Consider the following 21,010-nt stretch of genomic DNA (forward strand, 5'->3'; position numbering starts at 1 on the left):
AGAGAAAATAACACTCCTTCGTGCTTGTGCTTGGTGTTAGAAAGCAAAACAGAAATAGAAATGGCAGGTATGAGAGGTAACCCCCTACTGCAAACCTTCCAAACGTGAGAACCAAACCAATTCAGTATCTCTCATTTGCACTTACCTGGAAGTGAAGAGCAACAGCAGGTTTTGCCATTAAGTTATTAAAATGCTCATGAAATTGTGGAGAGAGAATATCCTGGGACAAGGTTTCATATGGATCAAAGGCTTGTTCCTAAACAAAGGCAGAGAATTATATACATACAAGAAGAATGCATGATATTCCCATGCCTGTTGGTAACATTCATCCTGTTAATAAGCTAATACACAAGTAGAATTTTTCCAAAGATCCATTCTGCAATAAGAAAACATTCACTAATTCACAAATCTTTTCTACTTTTTAACTGAGGAATGCTGAGAAAAAACTGTGTGCAATCTTACCATACTTATCACTAACAAACTGTTCTGCTGGAACAGTGGGAAACGAGCAAAGTTCTGCCTTTCAGTCCACTCACATTTCACAGCGAATGCTTTATTTAACTCCTCTCTGCCAGTACGAAAAACAACTGGGAAAGAAGTGTAGCAAAGTAACACTTCAGGTGAACTTTGGAAACTGTCACAAGGAGGCATTGTTGTACCGCCATCATTTCAGAGGGCTGTGCTTAAAGACTGCTTTGTAAACACTAACCCGCACCTTTCTCCGGCCATGCAGTACAGCTGGGAAAGTATCTCACTCTGGGGCAAAGTAACTACGGTGAGGTTCTTTTGGATTCAAGTCCTCTCAAAAGGGTTAAAAAGAGACTTTAGGGGCCAAGCTGTTTAACCGGGAGGAAAGAAGTATTTGGCTCCTGTGAAACTCTGGTGAGAAGTACGGAAAAGTAAGAGTAGGCTGAGCAGCATGCCCAAAAGATTACAAGAAAACAAGGGATCTTCATCCAGTTCAAGTACAGACCCACCAATTCCAAGGTAAGAAAGTATGGATAAAGTTGAAACCTCCACAGCATCTGGGTGGGAGATCTGCAAGAACCACTGTGTGCGCCTCGCAGCCTGTGCAGGACAACAGCAGGAGTTTCAGGCACAGAAATCGTGACCCTGGATGGGTTATCTGGCTCTGATTCTGTACTATCAACTACAGCAGGATGGGATAAAACCTGACTTTACATGAAGCTCTGCAGGAATAATTTATCACTGCCCATACATCACCTGCTCCAAAGCCTGTCAAGCTGTTCCTGAGTCTGCAGATTCACTGGGCTGAATCACTCACGAATCACGGAGTTATCCTGTCCTGATGGCACAATGCCCAGAACAAGCACGTCTCTCTTTCCACTTTAATGCAGAACTGCTCTTCAGATGAATGATGTAGAATTTGAGGGTAGGGAGCATCACAAAAGCTCATCTGAACATCAGATGAAGTCTCAAGCAGTGCAGGCTCAGAGGACTCAGGAATCTCCTCCCTTACTCATGGGGCAGCTGTAACTAAATGAGAGGCAAAGAATGCACTCTCTTTTTACATGCAAATTCTTATCATCACTCTTCACAGTCATCAAGTTCTAACCATCACTGTCCATTTGCAGCAGATTTTATCTTGTGGTGGGGAAGAAAATAGATTTGGCAGTTCAGCAGCAGCTGATGAGAAATGAGCAGACACCATGTGAAAAGGCTGATTTTCTTGAGCTGAATCTGAATGCACTTTCACAGCCCGTTTTTTGGTACACACCACTACCTAGAAGCATACAAAGCGGGACTCCTATTTGACAGCACCCAAATGAAAGATGGGGAAGGTAACACTGTACACTGTGGTTTCTCTTTGCCATACCAGCCAAGACAAAAAGCCTATCTATAGTACCTTAATACAGCATATAGTTCTGGATTGGTGTTGGTACCGTTCAGCCCCTTTTACTGTAGGGCAGAAGTTTCCAACTTTTTTTACACTGTAGATACCTAAAATCTCTCTTATGAAAAGGCAAATACCAGGATAATGAGCTTACAATCTACTGATTACAAATTTGCTTTGTTAGCTGCCTTCTGAAGGACATTTAAAAAGAGGCACAAAGACACTTTGCCCTTAGTCAAGACATTCTGCCACAAACTGAATATTGCCTTAAATAATCTCTTTAGTGATAACAAAGAACTGTGGTACCCAGGATTGTAAAAGTTAATGTCAAGTTAAAACAACAACAACAAAACAATTTTACCATCATATCAGCAAATATCCATTTTCACTTGTATTAGGCACCGCGCTTTTGCATTTCTTTTACACCAGGGAAAAATTTTCCCCACACCTCCTTGTCTCAGAAACACCAAAATATTTATGTTGAAACCTTCCAGAGGACTGATGCATAAAAACAGACAAAGCAGGAAAATTCCAGCTTGCAAGGGCTGTTTGTTTTTAATTATCCTTTCAGATAAGTTGAAGAACCTTTACAATGGAAACACTAAGCAAACCAGCCTGGCAATGAGGCAGAGCAAGTAAACACACTACACTTTCAAATCTCTTAAACAATCACTTTGACACATGTTCACAGAAAGGTGATCATAACATGTGAGATCATCAAATGAACAGTATAGTTAACTAGATCTTCTGTATTAGTTGAACTATTAAATTCACAATTTATCAACTGCATAAAAACTAAGTTTAACAAATAACATTCTTCATTGCCTAGTAAAGCTTTTCAGTTAATGAAAAGCAAGCCAGATTTTTACTTACCAAGATGTTCCCCATAAAGCACAGACTGCCTTAGAGCAGCTTTTGCAATAAACAGATACGTTTGTTCCCCACGATTGTGCTGTATTTGTCCAAATGCTAAGTCTCTTTTCAGTTTCAACAGAATAGCTATTTCATTTTGTTGCTCACATGCTTATCATTGTACCAGCAAACAGACTTTAACATTTCAAGAACTAAGACCTATTCTACTGGACTTTTTAAGTGACATTACATGAGCAGCTAACTAAAGCCAGCGAAATTCATCTCTGTGGAAATTCCTAAGTGAACAGCACATGGGCTGAAGGACACGTATTCTTCACACTCTCAATAAAGTAATTATTGAGAGTGTACAAAAGGTACCGGTGTGTTCATGCATTCCTCCAATTTCACAAATTAGACATAATTTACTTAATAAGACATGCTCCATACTTAATAAGAGATACTCAAGTGAAATGGAGAAGGTCCCAGTTTACTTAAACACAGTACTTTTAATACAAACCACGAGCCTCACATTTGCTATGTGGTTCATCTTTCTCTCTTTTGGGTCAGAACATCTCATCCCAAAATATTTGTCTGAGGAGTTCAAGCCACTCATCTCACAGAGCTGTGTTCAGATGCTGTAATGCCTGGGCAGCACTGGGCCTGACACCAAGGCCTACAGAAATCAATGTACCACCACCTTCTAGTAAGCAGTCCCAGACAATGGCTTTTCAAATCCACATCCCTGCACAACTGTAACAATTAATTCCCACTCAAAGTAAGATTTCAGTTTTGTGCTTACCTGCTTGATACAGTGTCTGCAACAGGTAGAAAACACATTTCAGTTTACCTATTAAAGAACAGCGAGGGAAGGCCTCTGTTCTGAACTTATTAAAAGAACCACACTACTCATGCACTTATTGGAGATATTTGAGTCATGACCAAATGTTTACTTAGAAAACAAAACTATGGGATTAAAAGAAACCCTAACAAGCCCCAAACGAAAATATTAAAAGCAAAACAAAACAAAATCTGTACCTCAGCAAGATCCTCAAAGCAGCTGCCAGCCAGAGGATGAGGACTGCTCTCATCAGTCATTTCAACAGTATCCTCAATCAATCCCAAAAGCTTCACTGTCAACTCATGAATATCTGAAATGTTGCTGAACACCACATCAATGTCCTGCAAACACAAAATGTATCTCAGTAGCGTTTAGAATCATTTCCCTTGCTTCTGGAAATACCAGAGCCTTTTTAAGAAGTCTGAACCAAGAGGGAAGTGGAGAAGAGATCGGAAGAAAGTTAAATTTCATGGCCTCCCCAGCCTGCAAGCTTGTCTGGACACAGCCAGCCTTGCACAGTTCTCACCTCAGCAAAAGAAAGCACATCATCCTTCCCAGGAACAGCAGCAGCAGTCCTGGTACAGCCTGTTCAGTGCTTTGGACAGAAATGTCCTTCTCAGCCACAATTTGCAGCTGATGTTTTCCCCTCTGTTGGTTCTTCTCTCGGAACACAACAGGAAGGAGGCAATTTCAAATTGCTCCGAGGTCAGAGCCTCAAAACCACAGGTAAAACTAAAGCAGTTACTTGGCTACATCAGGAAAATACTACCTGGGTACAGAGGAGCTGCCTGTTTCCTTTTCCCCATCCTACTTTTAGACTTCAAATTCACATCCCACAAACACACCCGACTATACAACAACTTGCATTTCTTCTTGTGACCCCTCCGAAACATACTTCTCAAAACTTTGCTCTGCTTTTATCCTAACCGTGCAGCTACATCTGACCTCCTGCTAGCTCTACACCACAGCAAGCTCTTCAGGGAAACCAGCAATCCAGGTCTTTCATATCCATTCCCCAGTAACAAAAGATTGCTCCTCAGCTCCAAATCATCACTCCCTTCTCCTAGGTTTTCCATTTGAATTCTGTCCCCATATCTGCATAACACTCCAATGTCCTATCAGCTACTGAGGGACCTCCACACTCAGCAGCAATGGAAATGTCTGCTGCTGCCAATTCTTATGACCTTCTGGAACCAGGAATCTAGGAAACCAGTTCAGGCTTTGCTGCCCTGGCCCCCTTCTCTTCCCTTCCATGAAAAGACTCACCCATCTCTCATTACTACTACTTCAGTTACATGAGCTGTGCTTTTCCCTTAGGACTAGCATCCTGAAAAAACAATTTGCCACAAATATCATTTCAAATATCAAGTTCAACCATTTATCAAACAGAGATTTCCTTTACAGTCAGTCACGTGTTGACTGTTCACATGAACCTGAAGTCAAGGGCAGTTTTACTTGCAGTTTCCACAGAAAGGATGCCCTGGTGTAGACTGCAAACGTTGATTCAAGGATCCATCTGCATTCCCTGTACACTTGGTAGACGATTTCTGTGTAACTATTACCTACATGAGGAGGAGGCATCAGCCATCTCTGGCATCTGACCAGGAATCTCATCCATTAAACTCCACTCTGAGAACAGCACTCTGCATACTACTGGTGGCAATTTCCTCCTTTTATTTCACATGCAGTCAACAGTTGTTATGCACTGACATACAACAAACCATATTCAATTTTACTTCCAATGTGGCTAACGTAAAATTGGTACGTTACATGACAAACTAGCATTAGATATCAATAACCTACTAAAGGACTTACATTAGGTGTGAACAACTTTCTGTTAGAGAGGAAAGCTTCCCGAAATACTTTTATTATCAGATTCAGCTCCCGGAGATATTGCCTTTCTTCTGCAATTTCATTTCTCACTAGGTCATAATAATTGAGTTCCCCGGAAGAAGAAGGTTCGTCTTCACAGAGAGAAACCAAGCCAATGTCATCCTGATCAAACATATCCATCAAAACCTAGCAAAGAAATGTTAAAAAATTACATGCAAGCCTGATTCTAACTCTTGGCTCAAGCTCAGCTATTTCAGTGTGTTCAGAGAAATCCTTTGAGTTTTTAATACAATACTTTCTGTGATCGCTTTCACAAGGGAGTAATATTTAAACTTTGGCAGCAGAAGGCTGGAACAGTTGCCAAAGCCATTTTTCCCTTTATAAGTTAGTACAACCTAGAAAACAAGTTACAATTCATGCAGAACCAACTCTGAAACCAAGGCATACTGCTAGGTTTGGACAAAACCCTCCCACGAAAGATAAAATTCAATGAAAATGTTTCTCATATTAATGAAGATGGAAAACTGAAGATCTTTTCTCTATTATAAAGAAGGAAGCAGTTGTCATGAAAAAGCGACATCGTGAGTACAGTAGCAGCTGAGAAACAGAAGACAAGTTTTTCTGTCCTTGTATTTATTTATTAAGAAGTATTACTGATCCAAAACAGGCTCAAGTTAAGGTGAAGTCTCTACTGTGACAGTTCTGGCACAAATAAAGAGCAGTGCTTCTGCATTTAAGTGAGACTCCCTTCCTATGCCACTTCAGACATACCCTCTAAAAAAACCTGCCTGTCCAGAAGACTTATTTCAGTGCCCCTCCTTACCTTATCAGCACACATGGATACTTTAATGTCCTGCTGGGAGATCTCAAAGTGTCGTATATTGAAAACGTAGTTTCCAGCCAGCTTTAAAATATCAGCTGAGATGTATTCTAAGACAGCCACAATATACAGAGAGACATGGTAATCTACTTTATAACCCAGGACCTCCTACAAATTGAAAAGAAGAGGAAAAATGCTTGTTATTCTAAAAGTTCACTTGGAATGACATTAACACATTTTGTTTTCTACCAACATTGATCCTGTCCGCGTTGATAATTCACAGCAATATGACAGCAGGGGCAAAGGATAGCAAAAGGAAATTTAACCAACAGCCTCAAAGTAAATGTTTGCAAATATTTCCTTGTGGTATTTGCTGTATCCTGACTGGAGGAACTTCAATACTGGATGTAACTTCTGTTAAAAAACCAAGCAGGCTCTGTACCTACGTCCAGACATGTCTAACACAGATTTCACAAAAGGAAACCAGCGTCGTCGAGAGGTCTTACAAAATGCTGTTATCTTTCCTAACTTCTCTTCCATCTCATCAACTGTCACAAACTGAGACACTGTGTGTCAGAGCACAGCAACGGTGCCTGAAAATTACTTTGGTTTCTGCTTATGCCCAAATCACGTTTTCTGAATGCAGCTGGAAACTCTGGCACACGCAACACTGGAAAGAAACATCTTTTAGGCTACAAACCAGAAACAAAAACAGAAAAAGAAATACAAAAAAAGTGCAATGTTTGAATCAGCATCAGTCTACTGATTCAGCACAGACCTGAAAGTGTTTCAACACTGACCTAAAAAAAAATAATTAAAAAAAAAAAAATCAGAGTGCTGTTTCATCATTAAAAAAAAAATCTCCATGTGCACAATATGAATAGATACCATGTGGCACGAAATCTTGACTGCAAGTAAGAAGCTCTACATCTGTTATAATTGATATCTGAAAACAGAGATGGTCACACTGCTCACAGCAACAATAATGTCTGTATCTGCTCTTTTGTAATATCACTGCAGATGTATAGATTTTAAAACAAGGGTATCAGTGATATTTAACACTAAATGAAAGGACAGTGATACACATCTTAGTCTACAGTATACGGGGAACAGGATCTACTTGTTCTCTCCTGTTTTGGTTTCTGCAGCATTTCCAAATAAATAAAGCCATCAAAACAGTGCTACTGAAGTGGGTAAGGTATTTGAGTTAGTTTTTAACATAAGTAAAACCCAAACAAACTAGTTATGTTTCAAAGTAGATCAGCCCATAAGATGAATTCAGGAATCTATATGTATTACACACTGCAATGTATTTGTCCTGTTCTATGATGACTACTTACTCTTTCTGCCAATATGAGAAACTTACCTAATTCTACACAAATTAAAGAATTTTAAAGGTTATACTGAAGGGCAACAGTACAGCTGGGATGTGTGGTGTGCAGAAGCAGCAGTATCAACTGTTGCATTAAGTACCTTTAATAAGGGGTGTATTTTGTCCACAGGCAGCAGGAGAGGGTTTCTTCTTTTCCGTTTCTCTATGGCAGACTGTGCATCAGCAATGGCCCATTTGTCTATGGGATGAGGAAACGTCTTCTGAACACGCTCCTGTCCAAACAGACACACTCAGATTAACTACATTAATCAAAGAGGAGTTTAAAAAACAACAAATTACTTCCCCTGCAGTACGGTGAATTATCCTCCTCCACAGTGTTTGCAATACTTCTTACTATTATCTCCTTCTCACCCTATTCAGCTGTGCTCAGTAACCCCAACCAACCTTCCTGTCCCAAGCACAAGGAACTTCCCATCTCTTACAACAGCTCCTGCTCTATGATCTTCAGATCACATGAACTGTAAGGAATTGCAGTTGAGACCAAAATATAAACATCAGGAAGCACTCAACAGCTCACAACTGAAGTGAAGAAAACAAGTTGTTATTGTTCCTGTTTCATAAAAGGATGCAACTTACACTGTATCAGGTGAAGTTTGGGGCAGAAACAAAAAGCAAGCACAGATCTTCCAGCTGTGCCACAAACTTGGAAGTGTTCAAGGCCAGGTTGGATGGGGCCCTGAGCAGCCTGGGCTACTATAAAACGCGGAGGTTGGTGGCCCTGCATGTAGCAGAGGTGGGAGCTTTGTGATCCTTGAGGTCTCTTCCAACCCAGGCCATTCTATGATTCTGTGAGTAGAGCTGCAGTTGATGAAGAAGGTTTCCTATAGCACTTTGTGCTCCACTAGCCTGCACAGGAGCACCTTCCCTGTTGCACTTTGCAATTTCAGGCCATTTTTATATAAGTTTTATATGGATTCACATTTCCCCACCTGCCTATGAACAGTGGGATGACCCCTCTGTAAGAGAACCAACTGCTTTGGGCTGCAGTTCCACACGTTAGCAATCCCATGCTAACAGATGTAAAACCCTTGTCCTCTCTCCACAAGCTCTCCAGGCTTCCTGCTGCAGCAGCAGCCCCTATGAGCTGGGAGTGGACTGATGGCTGATTCTTAAATGACTCTGGAAAAACAGATTTTCTCTAAGCTAAACAGCCAACATATAACAAGTTGTTTTCCAGGATGCTGCGACTGCATTCTGTTTGCAGCAGATTATCTGATTTTAACCCCAAAAGCTGTTGCACAGCTCACTACTGTAGTGCAGCACATACTCTGAAATGGAAGAGGAGGCCTGAGGTCTTCCTAGAGGCAGCTTTCTAGCATCTGCCTATGGCCATCCAACAGGCAGCCCTCTGTGCCAGCTGCCTGTGCCGGATGAACGCACTGCAATCCTTCCTGGGCAGCAGCCCGACACTGCAGGCAGACCTCACTGAAATGGGTTTCCCTTGAAAAGCTACCAGGAAAGCATATGTAAACAGGTATAATGTGGAATTTGGATGTCCTTCGACAAGCCACGTATCACCTGCACCAGGATTTTGCCAGTGTTTTCTTGGAGATCATCTGAAGGGCTTTTACTATTTATAAAATGTTTATGACTTGGGATTTCTGATCTCCATCTTGCAAATGCTTAGGTTTAGTACTGTGCACAAATAGTTCTCTTAACTCCAGGCTGTTATGTAAATAGCTGCATGATAAACTTTAAAGATTGTAGCTCTCACATCATCTCTTAACAGCTTAGAACAGCAGCAGCTGAGCCAGGAGCCTTCACCTGCAGCTCTCACATGCCTGCTGGTCAGCAACCTCACCACCAAACCATAACAAATCACTCAATTCTACTTTCCCTGCTCTGAAAGGGTCTGGATTTTCTGACCTACTGAACAGTAAGATCCTGGGGAATATTTTACCACTATTTAGACAGAGCTGTGTTTCTATACTGAAGAATTGTTACAGTGCCAAGTGTAGCACTGTCTTATTATTCACAGCTTTAAAACGCCAGGTATGTTTAAAACACAACACACAGGATTTAGCATCTGCTGTGACATCCATAACCACAGCTCAGAGAGCTGCCAGCTTCCTCACAGGCCTGTGAGCACTCCTGCACACAGCAATTTGTGGAGCACACACATACCTAACAACAAATTAACTCAGATGCACACAGAGTACTCAATCATCTTAATTCAGAAGCAGAAAACGATGGAGTTGGTGCATAAAGTAATCAGTGCCCTCTCAAGTTGCCCTGTGTACTGAAGGGTATGGTCTCTGGCAGCTGGAGAAAGAACACAGAACTTCTCAGCTTCACATCTAATCCAGACTCAAAGCACTAACAATCCTGAGAGCTATTATGGGACTATTAAGTTTTATTTAGTCATACTATAATCTTTATGCATCAGTATTATATTAATCATAAACCAAACTTAATTATTAATGAATCGAGTCAATGTTGAATAAAGGGTGATTATTGCATCTAGTCAGGATCTAGAACTCCTCAGGCAGTAATTTTGCATATGTTTATTTCCACGAGGAACGTATAGCACAGTGCATAAGGACTTCATTTTGTTGGAGGCTGAAAATCCTTGACATGCAGACTGATGCAAAATTAATACTCTGCAAAGCTATAATGGATCACAGCTACATGAGAGCACTTTCTCCCTCTGTGCTCTACACTCCATGGAAGCTCTCATTTTTAACTGATGACACAAAAGCAGACAGCTGCAATATTACACGAGCCTCAGTGAGTTCCAGGAACACACAGCTCCATCCCCTCAGCTCACAGTCCAGGCCTAACCTTACATTACAACATTTCTTTTTTCTGCGTAATGTCAAAGATTGGGGAAAAAAAATATAATTACAGCATCCTTTCACTCTTAAGTCCAAATGTATTCAAGCAGCAGAAAATCCTCCAAAGTACTTTGCATTTTTAAAAAACAGTGCTGAAAGCAAGAATTCCCACCCATTTCTACTCTGATATATGGCATAAGAAAATTAATTTCCAATTGAACTTGCTTAATGAAACTTGACTACTGTTTAACAGTTTAGAAAAACAGCTCTGCTCTTCAGATTCCCCTTGCTTCAACTTCAAGCTGCACTGCTCAGAATACCTTTGTTCCTCCCAGTGATTGTGGGAGCAAGCACTGGTTTTCCAGTAGCTCATCTTACCTCTACGTCTTGGACTGTGCGTGGCTGGGCGATGCATAGCTTGTTTAGCAGCTGAAGTATCAACTCCTCAATGTAGTAGAGGGAATCTTCCTTTGCTGAAAGGTTGGGGTGAACCTGTTGCTGAACCTGTCCCAAAGAATTTGTAAAAATTAGTCTTTTTTGGCACTGCTTTTCAACTGAAAATTGTTTACCCTTCATGGCTGTGAGGAAATTTCAAGCCAAGGCAGATTTCTCCTGAAGATGCATAGAAAGCCATCTTTCTATAAATTCCACAGCTATTCGGTCACAGAATGAGCAACATGCAATTATTCCTGATCCTGCTAATGAGTACTGGGTGACCTGTGGAAAGAGGAGCCCAAACGTTCCGCAGGAAAACCAGGAAAAGAGAACTGAACATTCTGGCAGGGCACTGAATTAAGGTGCTCTTAAACTCGTGGCAATGAAAAGCCACGGCCACAACACGGACAAGGGCTGGAACAATTCTTGGAGATGCCTGAGAACCAGAAAACTAATTAAAGCATCAAACTCCATCTGAGGCATGAGAATGGGAAGTAACAACCACACGGTGCAGTGCAGGAGGCCTACAGAAAAGCATGTATCGGAATACAAGCCTCCCAACCAAGTATGGTGTGACATAAGCAGAGGACCACTTCCCTTCAATGCCCTGCAGGATAATGCATTTCTCTCATTTTGTGGAGGTGAATTGTTGCTTCCATTTCCAAGGCTAAGCTGGAGCACAAAACCTGCAACAGGCGGCTGCAGCACCCACCCACACAAGCTGGAGGGCTGCAACAACTCACCTGGCCCCAAATTGTTCTCCCACTACAAATCACTCCAACCCAACAACCACCTTACTCTAAAAGAGCAGAAAACCCACCCTCCAGAGCAAATCTATACACTGTTTTCCCTGGCAGCCTCAGTCAGGAAAGCACTAACAGCATCTCAAACTATAGCCAATAGACTCATAAATAACAGTCCAGGGAAATTCCCTACCTTCCCCCAGACAAATTATATTTTAATTGCCTCAAAACAGTAATCTTACATCCCCACATTGACATTCTGTACGTGGTTTCAAGAACAAGACAAACAAACCATTCAGTTGCTGCAAATGTGGGAGCAGGGCTGGTTATATTGGAGTGGGTAACCAAGGCACCAGGCAGGGTGCAGAGAGCACAGCCAAACGTCTGCCCTCGTGCTGTACCCCAGGACAGATGCTCCCACGTAACTGTGAGGGCTGGATTCTGCACTGTCCTGCAGCTGAAGTGTCTGCATGATTGGGTACTACTGAAGAAAAAAAAAAAAGCCACCAGAAAGCCAAAACCACTCCATGAAAACACTTACTTAAGCCCGCAGGTTTTCAATAATACAGGAACTTTTCACGTTCTTCCTGAACAGGAGAGCTGAATTCACAAACAATGGAACACCAGGAAGTGCCAAGTTAAGGTCCTGCCTCACTTTTCTCCGAAGAGCACTGCTCCAGCATTAGTAACCAACTAGGAAACGAGCTGCAACCATGCTTTCCAGAGAAGGAACCCTCTGAGATGCCCCACAGAAACACCAAGAACAAGAGGTACAAGATGCAAACAGTCTGTTTGCTGTTTCAGACCACTTGTTTTCATAACACAGGTCAGTGCCACCAGGAAAACGAACTTCAGTTCATGTCTGAAAAGCTCGTGCTGTATTTCCCTCGGCTTTACGAGGAGTGCATGAGTACCTAAAAATCATGAGGACAAACAGAGAGCACTCAGCCCTCCTCCAGCTCCAGAGAGATCTGTTTCATACAGTGAACACAAACCTACGTACTGAAGTCCTGTTTGCTTTCCTGGCTGGTTCTGTCTCCTGGTTGAGGCTGCACTCCCCAAGGCCTTGCACTTGAAATGACCCCACCTGCAGCACCACAAGAAATCATCAGCGCAGCACTGCCTGCTGTAAGAGCAGTTGTGCCCTAAGCATCCTAATAGAGAAAATGATTTCATAGCGAGACACTGAAAAAACAGAGCCAGTTATGCATTTGCTACACAAACCAGGTGCTCCAGTATCAAGGACAGTACACTTACTCTACATATTCTATTCTACAGGGAGAGGATGTCAGGTAAAACACTGAATGTAGGAAGAAAGCAGGAGGAATGACTGGGGGTGCATACAGTGATCTCAGGCTCAGAGCGCAACGTCGTTAGCCGGCATGGAACAACACACCACAGCTAACATGGGAATCCATTTTGATCTGACTTGTTGTGCTCTTAAGTAATTTGGCCCTTAAAAGAAGCAGCTACATGTTGCACCAAACAATTCTTGAGAACCACTACGTAAGCACCAACCTGACCCACAGGAGCCATGGTACAAAGTCTGAGCCTCGGCGTCATCTGGACTGGGAGAAATTGTTAAGTATAAAATCAAGGGTCCAAGTGTTGTACCTGCAACTGCAACAAGCTGAGAGAAAAAGAGTCAGGACTGCAAAAGGCTTCCTGCTAACCTGCACCACTGGGACAACCCAGCGGTTTGGCTGTACTGACTCAATGGATCTTTACGTAACACGCATATTTTGGTAGTAAAAACACGTTCAGAAGGCTCCAGTTGTTCCAAAGTAAGAACACGTGCAAAACAAGATACTGCTCAGAAAATAAACAGAGTCTGAAAAACAACCAAACCCAGGACATGCCTTTCGAGTCACTGCACAGCAGATACTACCAAAGACACACTTATTTCTGCTAGACCACACGACAATATCCCACCTCCCTCATTACATTCCATACGACAACACTTCCAGGAAACAGAACTCAGTGCTCAAAGAATGACAGAATGGCCCAGGTTGGAAGGGACCTCAAGGATCACAAAGCTCCAACCCCCCACCACAGGCAGGGCCACCAACCTCCACATCTCACAGCAGCCCAGGCTGCCCAGGGCCCCATCCAACCTGGCCTTGAACACCTCCAGGGATGGACGGGGCATCCACAGCCTCTCTGGGCAGCTGTTCCAGCACCTCACCACTCTCACAGCAAACAACTTCCCCCTCACATCCAACTGAAATCTGCCCTCTCTCAACTTCAAACCATTTCCCCTTGTCCTGCTGTTATCTCCCCTTTCCAAGAGCTGACTCCCCTCCTGTCTGTAGGCTCCCTTTAGGTACTGAAGGCTGCACTGAGGTCACCCCACAGCTTCTCTTCTCCAGGCTGAACAAGCCCGGCTCCCTCAGCCTGTCTTTGTAGGGGAGGTGCTGCAGCCCCCTGATCATCTTTGTGGCTCCTCTGGACCCTCTCCAACACCTCCCTGTCTTTCTTGTGCTGGGGGCTCCAGACCTGCACACAGCACTGCAGATGGGGCCTCACAAAGCAGAGCAGAGGGGGACAATCACCTCCCTGTCCCTGCTGGCCACCCCTCTGCTGATGGAGCCCAGGATCCCATTTGCTTTCCAAGCTGCAGGAGCACACTGCTGGCTCACATTATGTTTTTCATCCATCAGGACCCCCAGGTCCTTCTCTGCAGGGATACAAGACCACCCCTTCCAGTCTGTATGGATGCCTGGGATTCCTCCGGCCCAAGTACCAAACCTTGCACTTTGCTGTGTTGAACCTCATTAGATCCTCCCAGGCCCACCTTTCAAGTCTGTTGAGTTCCCTCTGAATGGCATTCCTACCTTCCATTTTGTCACCAGCACCACTCAGTAAGAACCAGACATGCAAGAACAAGAAATCTCTAATTTACAAAATGCCACCACAACACCTGTTAGTAAGTTAATAACACTTCTGAACTTAGCACGTTTCAGAGATGGCACGCTGAAATTGCAAACTGCTCATCACAGAAACTGCACACTCCTCTCTTCCCACGACAACTGACTGCAGCTTAGCAATGATTTATGTTATCCTCACCTCATAACAACACAGCAATACCAGATCTGAGGACACAAAGCTCTGCAAGGCTGTGTAACTGATAAATTATATAATTAATAAATGTATAAATTTGGGAGAAAGAGAAGAAATTAGTACACTAACGTTAAATATTTGCTATCGTCTTGCCAGCATTTGACAGTATCTCTATGCACTGTGATGAGAATACGTTACTGGCAGGGAAAGCAGCTCTGGGTTTGCCTCTCACTGCCGTGCTGAAAAGATAGAAATTAAAAATGAATTGGACAAATGTCTCTCTTTAGGTTGGGGTTTTGTTCCTTTTTATCTTGTCTCTTCTGAAGATAAAACTGCCCATTAAAAATAGAAAACATCTGCTCCAAAGGCATTTTTAATCCCTCAGTCAGGATGATTTACCATCACACTCCTCAGGAAGAAGGGAACCAGATGTAGCAGCTTAAAGGTCTGTGATACTCTTATTTAACAACAGCATCAATATCCCCATATTCCAAGTGTAACTGTTTGAAAGAAGCACAAAGATTTCAAAACCTGAAGAGACATCCCAAATAAAAACACACCATCAACTCCCCAAAAATAGCTGCACCAATTCCTGACTTTATTTCCAGCACAGCACTTTCTAGACGGCTGATCTTCCTCAAAGCAAACTGCAGTAAATGCTGATAGAGGAACAGTGTGAAGTAGGCTCTTAAGCAAAACAGAGCTTAATAAACAATCCACTTGCAATTGACCCTGACCCATCTGGTGGCTTTCTGTGGTGGAGTGACAGCATCGGTGGACAAAGGGCAGTGATGTCACCTACCTGAGCTTCTGTGAGGCCTTAGATATGGTCCCACACCACGGTTTTAACTCTATATCAGAGAGATGCACTTGAAGGGTGGGCTGTTCTGTGGATAAGGAAGTGGTTGCGTGGTGGCAGCCAGAGGGCCATGGGCAGTGGCTCCGTGTCCAGGCAGAGGCTGGTGCTGAGCCGTGTCCTTCCACGGGTCCATTTTGAGACCGGTGCTCAGCAGCAGCAACACAGACAGTGGGAATGAGTGCACCCACAGCAGTTTGCTTGGAGAAGAGAAGGCTCTGGGGAGACCTCATTGTGGCCTTCCAATACTTGAAAGGAGCGGATAAACAGGAGGGGGAATGGCTGTTTGTGAGGGTGGGTGGTGATAGGACAAGGGGAATGGTTTTAAAGTGAGACAGGGGAGGTTTAGGTTGGATATGAGGAGGAAGTTTTTCAGCCAGAGGGTGGTGAGGCACTGGAACAGGTTGCCCAAGGAGGCTGTGGATGCCCCATCCCTGCAGGCATTCAAGGCCAGGCTGGATGTGGCTCTGGGCAGCCTGGGCTGCTGGTTGGCGACCTGCACACAGCAGGGGGTTGGAACTGGGTGAGCATTTTGTGCTCCTTTGCAACCCAGGCCATTCTAGGATTCTATGATGGCACCGACTTGAGTGGTGACATGGCAGAAGGAAGGGACACAGTCAGAGAGACGTGAACAGGTTCGAGAAGTGGGTCCACAAGAACCTCATGAGGTTTAACAAGGCCAAGAGCAATGTGCCACACTTGGGTCACAGCAGTTCCAGCTATGCATACAGACCAGGAGAAGAACACTGAGAGCTGCACTGTTGAGTAGGACTGGGGGGTTCGGATGGTAAGAAGCTGGATGTGAGCCAGCAGTGTGCACCTGCAGCCCAGAATGCCAACTGCATCCTGGGCTGCACCAACAGAGGGCAGGGAGGGGACTGTCCTGTGCTCTGCCCTTGTGAGCCCCACCTGCAGTGCTGTGTCCAGGCTTGAGCCCAGCACAGAGAGACATGGGGCTGCTGGAGCAGGTCCAGAAGAGGGCATGAAGATACTCAAAGGTTGGAGCACCTCTCCTATGGAGACAAGCTGAGGGCTGGGGGTGTTCAGCCTGTAGAGGAGAAGGCCTCACTGTGGCTTTGCAGTACCTAAAGGGAGCTTATAAACAGGAGAGGAGGAACTTTTCATGTGAATGGAAAAGCGAGAGGACAAGGAAGACCAGTTTTGAACTAAAAGAGGGGAGAGACAGCTCAGATGTTAAGGGGAAAGTCTTCACTCAGAGGACAGTGAGGCCCTGGCACTGCCCACAGCTCTGGATGCCCCACCCCTGGAGGTGCCCGAGGCTGTGGATGGGCCCTGGGCATCCCAAACTGGGAGGCATCCAGCCCATGGCAGGGATGGCTTTAAGGTCCCTTCCAACCCATCCATTCTGTAACTCCATGATTGCAGGATTTCACCTTTTACACTGCAACCATTCGATGCACGGTCAACAAAATAAGATACTCACGTAACACAGTTACTGTGCTGCAAAAAGCCTCTGGGATGCAGATCACCACCCAGCTGCCCTGTGCACAGGGAGGGCTCACTGAACTGCCATCCTACAGCACCACTTCAGCATAAACACAAACCTTTCATCCTCAGCTATCTGACTACTGATGGATAGCACATGCTGGAAAAGGACAGAGGTGCAGGGAAGGATGTCCCACGGGAGGTGCAGGCAGGTGCTGATCCTGTTCTTTATGCAAAGGGTCAAGCAGAAGTGCATGTAAGTTCATACGTACACAAACACTTGTTTGCATCTTCAAATTAAACATCTGGATTATATTCATCCTTATAAAATGCCTTAAGTTGAGACAAACCCCAAACAAACCAGGCACAGCCCTTCACGCCCTCCTCCCGGCAGCAAACAACCTGTGGTTTTTAATTTGTAGGAAATGTTTCTTAATTGCTGCCAAATAAAATTGTGCCGCTCCTTCTACTTTTCTTAAACACCTCAGTTCCAAAAACCACCTTCATGCTGTGCCAGTGCCTGAGAAAATCCTCCTCCTACGATTTACCAATTGCAAAATGTAGTAACAGTAGTTAAGCCAAACAGGGTAACAGCTGGGGAAAAAAAAAAAAAGCATTAAAAAATAGGATTTAAGCAAAAGGAACCAATCCCTTTGGTTCCTAATTTGTGACAGGGAATATTTCTGCAACAAGAGAAATCAGCCTATCCATAAACAAGGAACCAAAACCAACTTGCAGATACCCAACCACTGATAGGAAGACAAGAGGCAGGAATGAGCCTGCTGCTAACAAAGGCTCAGTGGCCAGCACTCCATGGGGATTTAGTGCTCCTAAATCCCCCAGCTGAAAGAGCATAAATGTATGAAACTACTACCTTCACAATTCCACCTCAACTAGGTTCCGAGGCACTCCTGCTAACAACACAGTGGTTTAAATATGCTAAAGAAGTATCTATTTGAATGATGCCGTGCTGCTTAGCTTTTGGTTGTTTGTTTTTTTTTTTTTTTTTTTCCCTAAGAAGACTGCCTCCAGCAGACACAATTTAGCACTCTACTGTCACCTAAGGATCATAGAATGGCCCGGGTTGGAAGGGACCTCAAGGATCACGAAGCTCCAACCCCCCCCAAACCACAGGCAGGGCCACCAACCTCCACGTTTCACAGCAGCCCAGGCTGCCCAGGGCCCCATCCAACCTGGCCTTGAACACCTCCAGGGATGGACGGGGCATCCACAGCCTCTCTGGGCAGCTGTTCCAGCACCTCACCACTCTCACAGCAAACAACTTCCCCCTCACATCCAACTGAAATCTGCCCTCCTTAAACAAACAGAATACAAACCTGCCTAAATGCATACAGAATAACATTCAAGAAAACAGATTCTCAACTTCTTCACATATTAAAGCAAGAACTGAAGTATTCCTTTTTTTCATTCACCATTTGTCAGCAGCCAGTTGCACTGCACAGAACTACATGCAAACACGTGGATTTAGGTGTTCTGATCAAAAATGACTATAAAACTTGCTGTATGAATAATGAATGAGAGTCAAGCTCCTCAATGCACTTAAAATGCAAGCAGCAGGGAAACCCTATGAGCACTGGTAACTGCACTGACCTGTCAGTCAGCTCCATTTCTTGCTGTATTTCCAAATTAACATTTCTCACACCTCAGCATACACAACAACCACCAACACGTTTGTTTTTAAACTCTGCTTCTCTGCTCCAATTAAACTCTCATTTAAAAATAACTCAAAGAAAGCCTTCCAAATAGGAAATGGAATGCTACCCTGACCTTGCAGCACTGATCACTGTGGCGAAGCTTGGAAGTTCAGCATGCTCTAAGAGCAGATGTTTGGCAGGAAAGTTTCTAAAGCTCAGCTACCATCACAAAAGATGCTGCCTCAGGTTGTAACGCATCTGGTTGACAAGCACAGAATGACAGAATGGCCCAGGTTGGAAGGGACCTCAAGGATCACGAAGCTCCAACCCCCCACCACAGGCAGGGCCACCAACCTCCACATCTCACAGCAGCCCAGGCTGCCCAGGGCCCCATCCAACCTGGCCTTGAACACCTCCAGGGATGGACGGGGCATCCACAGCCTCTCTGGGCAGCTGTTCCAGCACCTCACCACTCTCACACCAAACAACTTCCCCCTCACATCCAACTCAAATCTGCCCTCCCTCAACTTCAAACCATTTCCCCTTGTCCTGCTGTTATCTCCCCTTTCCAAGAGCTGACTCCCCTCCTGTCTGCAGGCTCCCTTTAGGTACTGAAGGCTGCAATGAGGTCACCCCACAGCCTTCTCTTCTCCAGGCTGAACAAGCCCAGCTCCCTCAGCCTGTCTTTGTAGGGGAGGTGCTGCAGCCCCCTGATCATCTTTGTGGCTCCTCTGGACCCTCTCCAACACCTCCCTGTCCTTCTTGTGCTGGGGGCTCCAGACCTGGACACAGCACTGCAGATGGGGCCTCACAAAGCAGAGCAGAGGGGGACAATCACCTCCCTGTCGCTGCTGGCCACCCCTCTGCTGATGGACCCACAGCTGTGAGCAGTGCCATGCCCTCAGGTGAAGGATTTCCCTCTGACACCCAACCCAAAGCACGACGCCGTTCCCCCCGCGTGTAAGAAGGAGCCTTCCTCCTTTATCAGCACTCACAGCCCGGAGCCCAGCACAGCACGAGCCCTTTAGCAGCACCTCAGTTCGGTGCCTTCAGCACCGCCACCCCCGGACTGACCTTGCGCAGGGCGGGCACGAACAGCCCCCGCCATTTCGGGCCGTTCTCCTCACCGAAGAACTCGTAGGGCTGCGGCGGCGGTTGCATGGCTGCTGCCTGTTTTCCGCATCGGGACAACCCGCCCAGTCGCTCCCCGGACTGAGGAGGGAGCGCTGAGGGAAAGGAGAAGCCGCCGCCGCCGCCCGTCAGAGCCGGGCCGGGCAGCGCTAGGCTCGCCCCCCCGCCCGGGCGGCCATCACATCCGGCGCGGTAGAGGGCCGGGCTCCGTGCCGCTCGCCGGGCGCTGACGGGGCGGCGGCTGAGGCGCCGTCGGCCCCGCTCCTTGCGGCCCGCTACCGCCGCCGCTCTCAGTGCGCATGCGCCGCCTTCAGCACGCCGCCCTCTGCCCTACCGCTATGGCGCCACCTGCCGGCCGCGTCGCGCTCAGCGCTACGGGGGGCGGCATCGCCCCCCGGCAGCCCCTTCACCTGCCGCTCCTTGCATTCCCTTGTTCCTTCCCTCTTTACTGGAAGGCTGTGGATGCCCCGTCCATCCCTGGAGGTGTTCAAGGCCAGGTTGGATGGGGCCCTGGGCAGCCTGGGCTGCTGTGAAATGTGGAGGTTGGTGGCCCTGCCTGTGGTTTGGGGGGGTTGGAGCTTCGTGATCCTTGAGGTCCCTTCCGACCCGGGCCATTCCGTGATTCTGAGAAGCAGCCTTGCCCTGACGGAAGAATCAAGCAGAACGGCCGTCCTGGGAAAAACCAGCGGCGTGTTGCTCAGTAACCCGTCAACAGCAGCCTCGCCCTAGCTCCGGGCAGTTCCTTTCACCCCCCTAGAGAGCGCTGGTTTCAGTCCCCTCCGCCTCCCGAGCAGCCAAATTTTCCGAGCTCATTGCATTCACGGCTCGCACTTTACATAACCCCTCCTTAGGGCTTCTCTACCAAGGGATGCACTGCATCGGAACACACTGCCTGTCTGCGTAATGCTTTGTCGGGCACTGACAGCTCCTCCTGCCCCGTGCTGTTTGCTGGGAAGTTTCCAACGAAGCCTTTATTTCAGTAGGAAAACACTCATTCATCAAACCCAAAGTGCGAGCAAAGAGAAAAGCATAACCCACAGCGCAGCTCCAAGCCCCCACCGCCTGTGTTCCTCCAGGTGGGACATCCCTGCCCCCAGGAAGCCCCAGTTGTTCCCCAACTGCTCCAAGGTGAGGCAGTGGTGACCCCAAAATCGATGCTACAATGGCACACAATGCAGTGAAATGAAGGAATTCAGTTTCTCCCAGGGCAGCCATCCAGTGAGCCACAGTGTGGGGCACTCAGCATTTCATCATTTGGGTTGTGCCAGGAGTTGGACTCCATGATTCCAGTGGAATCCTAGAATGGCCTGGGTTGCAAA

The 21,010-nt window shown here is 45.7% G+C and overlaps 1 protein-coding gene across 4 annotated transcripts in view; it reads right to left on the bottom strand.

Annotated features, from left to right (window-relative positions):
• SOS2 (SOS Ras/Rho guanine nucleotide exchange factor 2) overlaps positions 1-20,177 on the bottom strand; it is a 48,413-nt gene extending 28,236 nt beyond the window's left edge. The window contains exons 1-7 of one of the 4 annotated variants that reach the window (XM_010712146.3): positions 19,635-20,177; positions 10,744-10,869; positions 7,672-7,803; positions 6,202-6,366; positions 5,361-5,564; positions 3,743-3,886; positions 146-256 (exon numbers count right to left, since the gene is read on the bottom strand). In XM_010712146.3, the coding sequence (XP_010710448.1) occupies positions 146-256; positions 3,743-3,886; positions 5,361-5,564; positions 6,202-6,366; positions 7,672-7,803; positions 10,744-10,869; positions 19,635-19,721 (969 nt within the window). In that variant the 5' untranslated portion in view covers positions 19,722-20,177. Of the gene's footprint in view, positions 1-145; positions 257-3,742; positions 3,887-5,360; positions 5,565-6,201; positions 6,367-7,671; positions 7,804-10,743; positions 10,870-13,061; positions 13,646-19,634 lie in introns of those variants that run through there. The other 3 variants (XM_003206840.4, XM_085225901.1, XM_085225902.1) reach the window with 3 other exon arrangements.
• Positions 20,178-21,010: the final 833 nt, after the last annotated feature.

The sequence above is a fragment of the Meleagris gallopavo genome, chromosome 5 (genome assembly GCF_905368555.1).
Source record: "Meleagris gallopavo chromosome 5, MGAL_WU_HG_1.1, whole genome shotgun sequence".
NCBI lineage: Eukaryota > Metazoa > Chordata > Aves > Galliformes > Phasianidae > Meleagris > Meleagris gallopavo.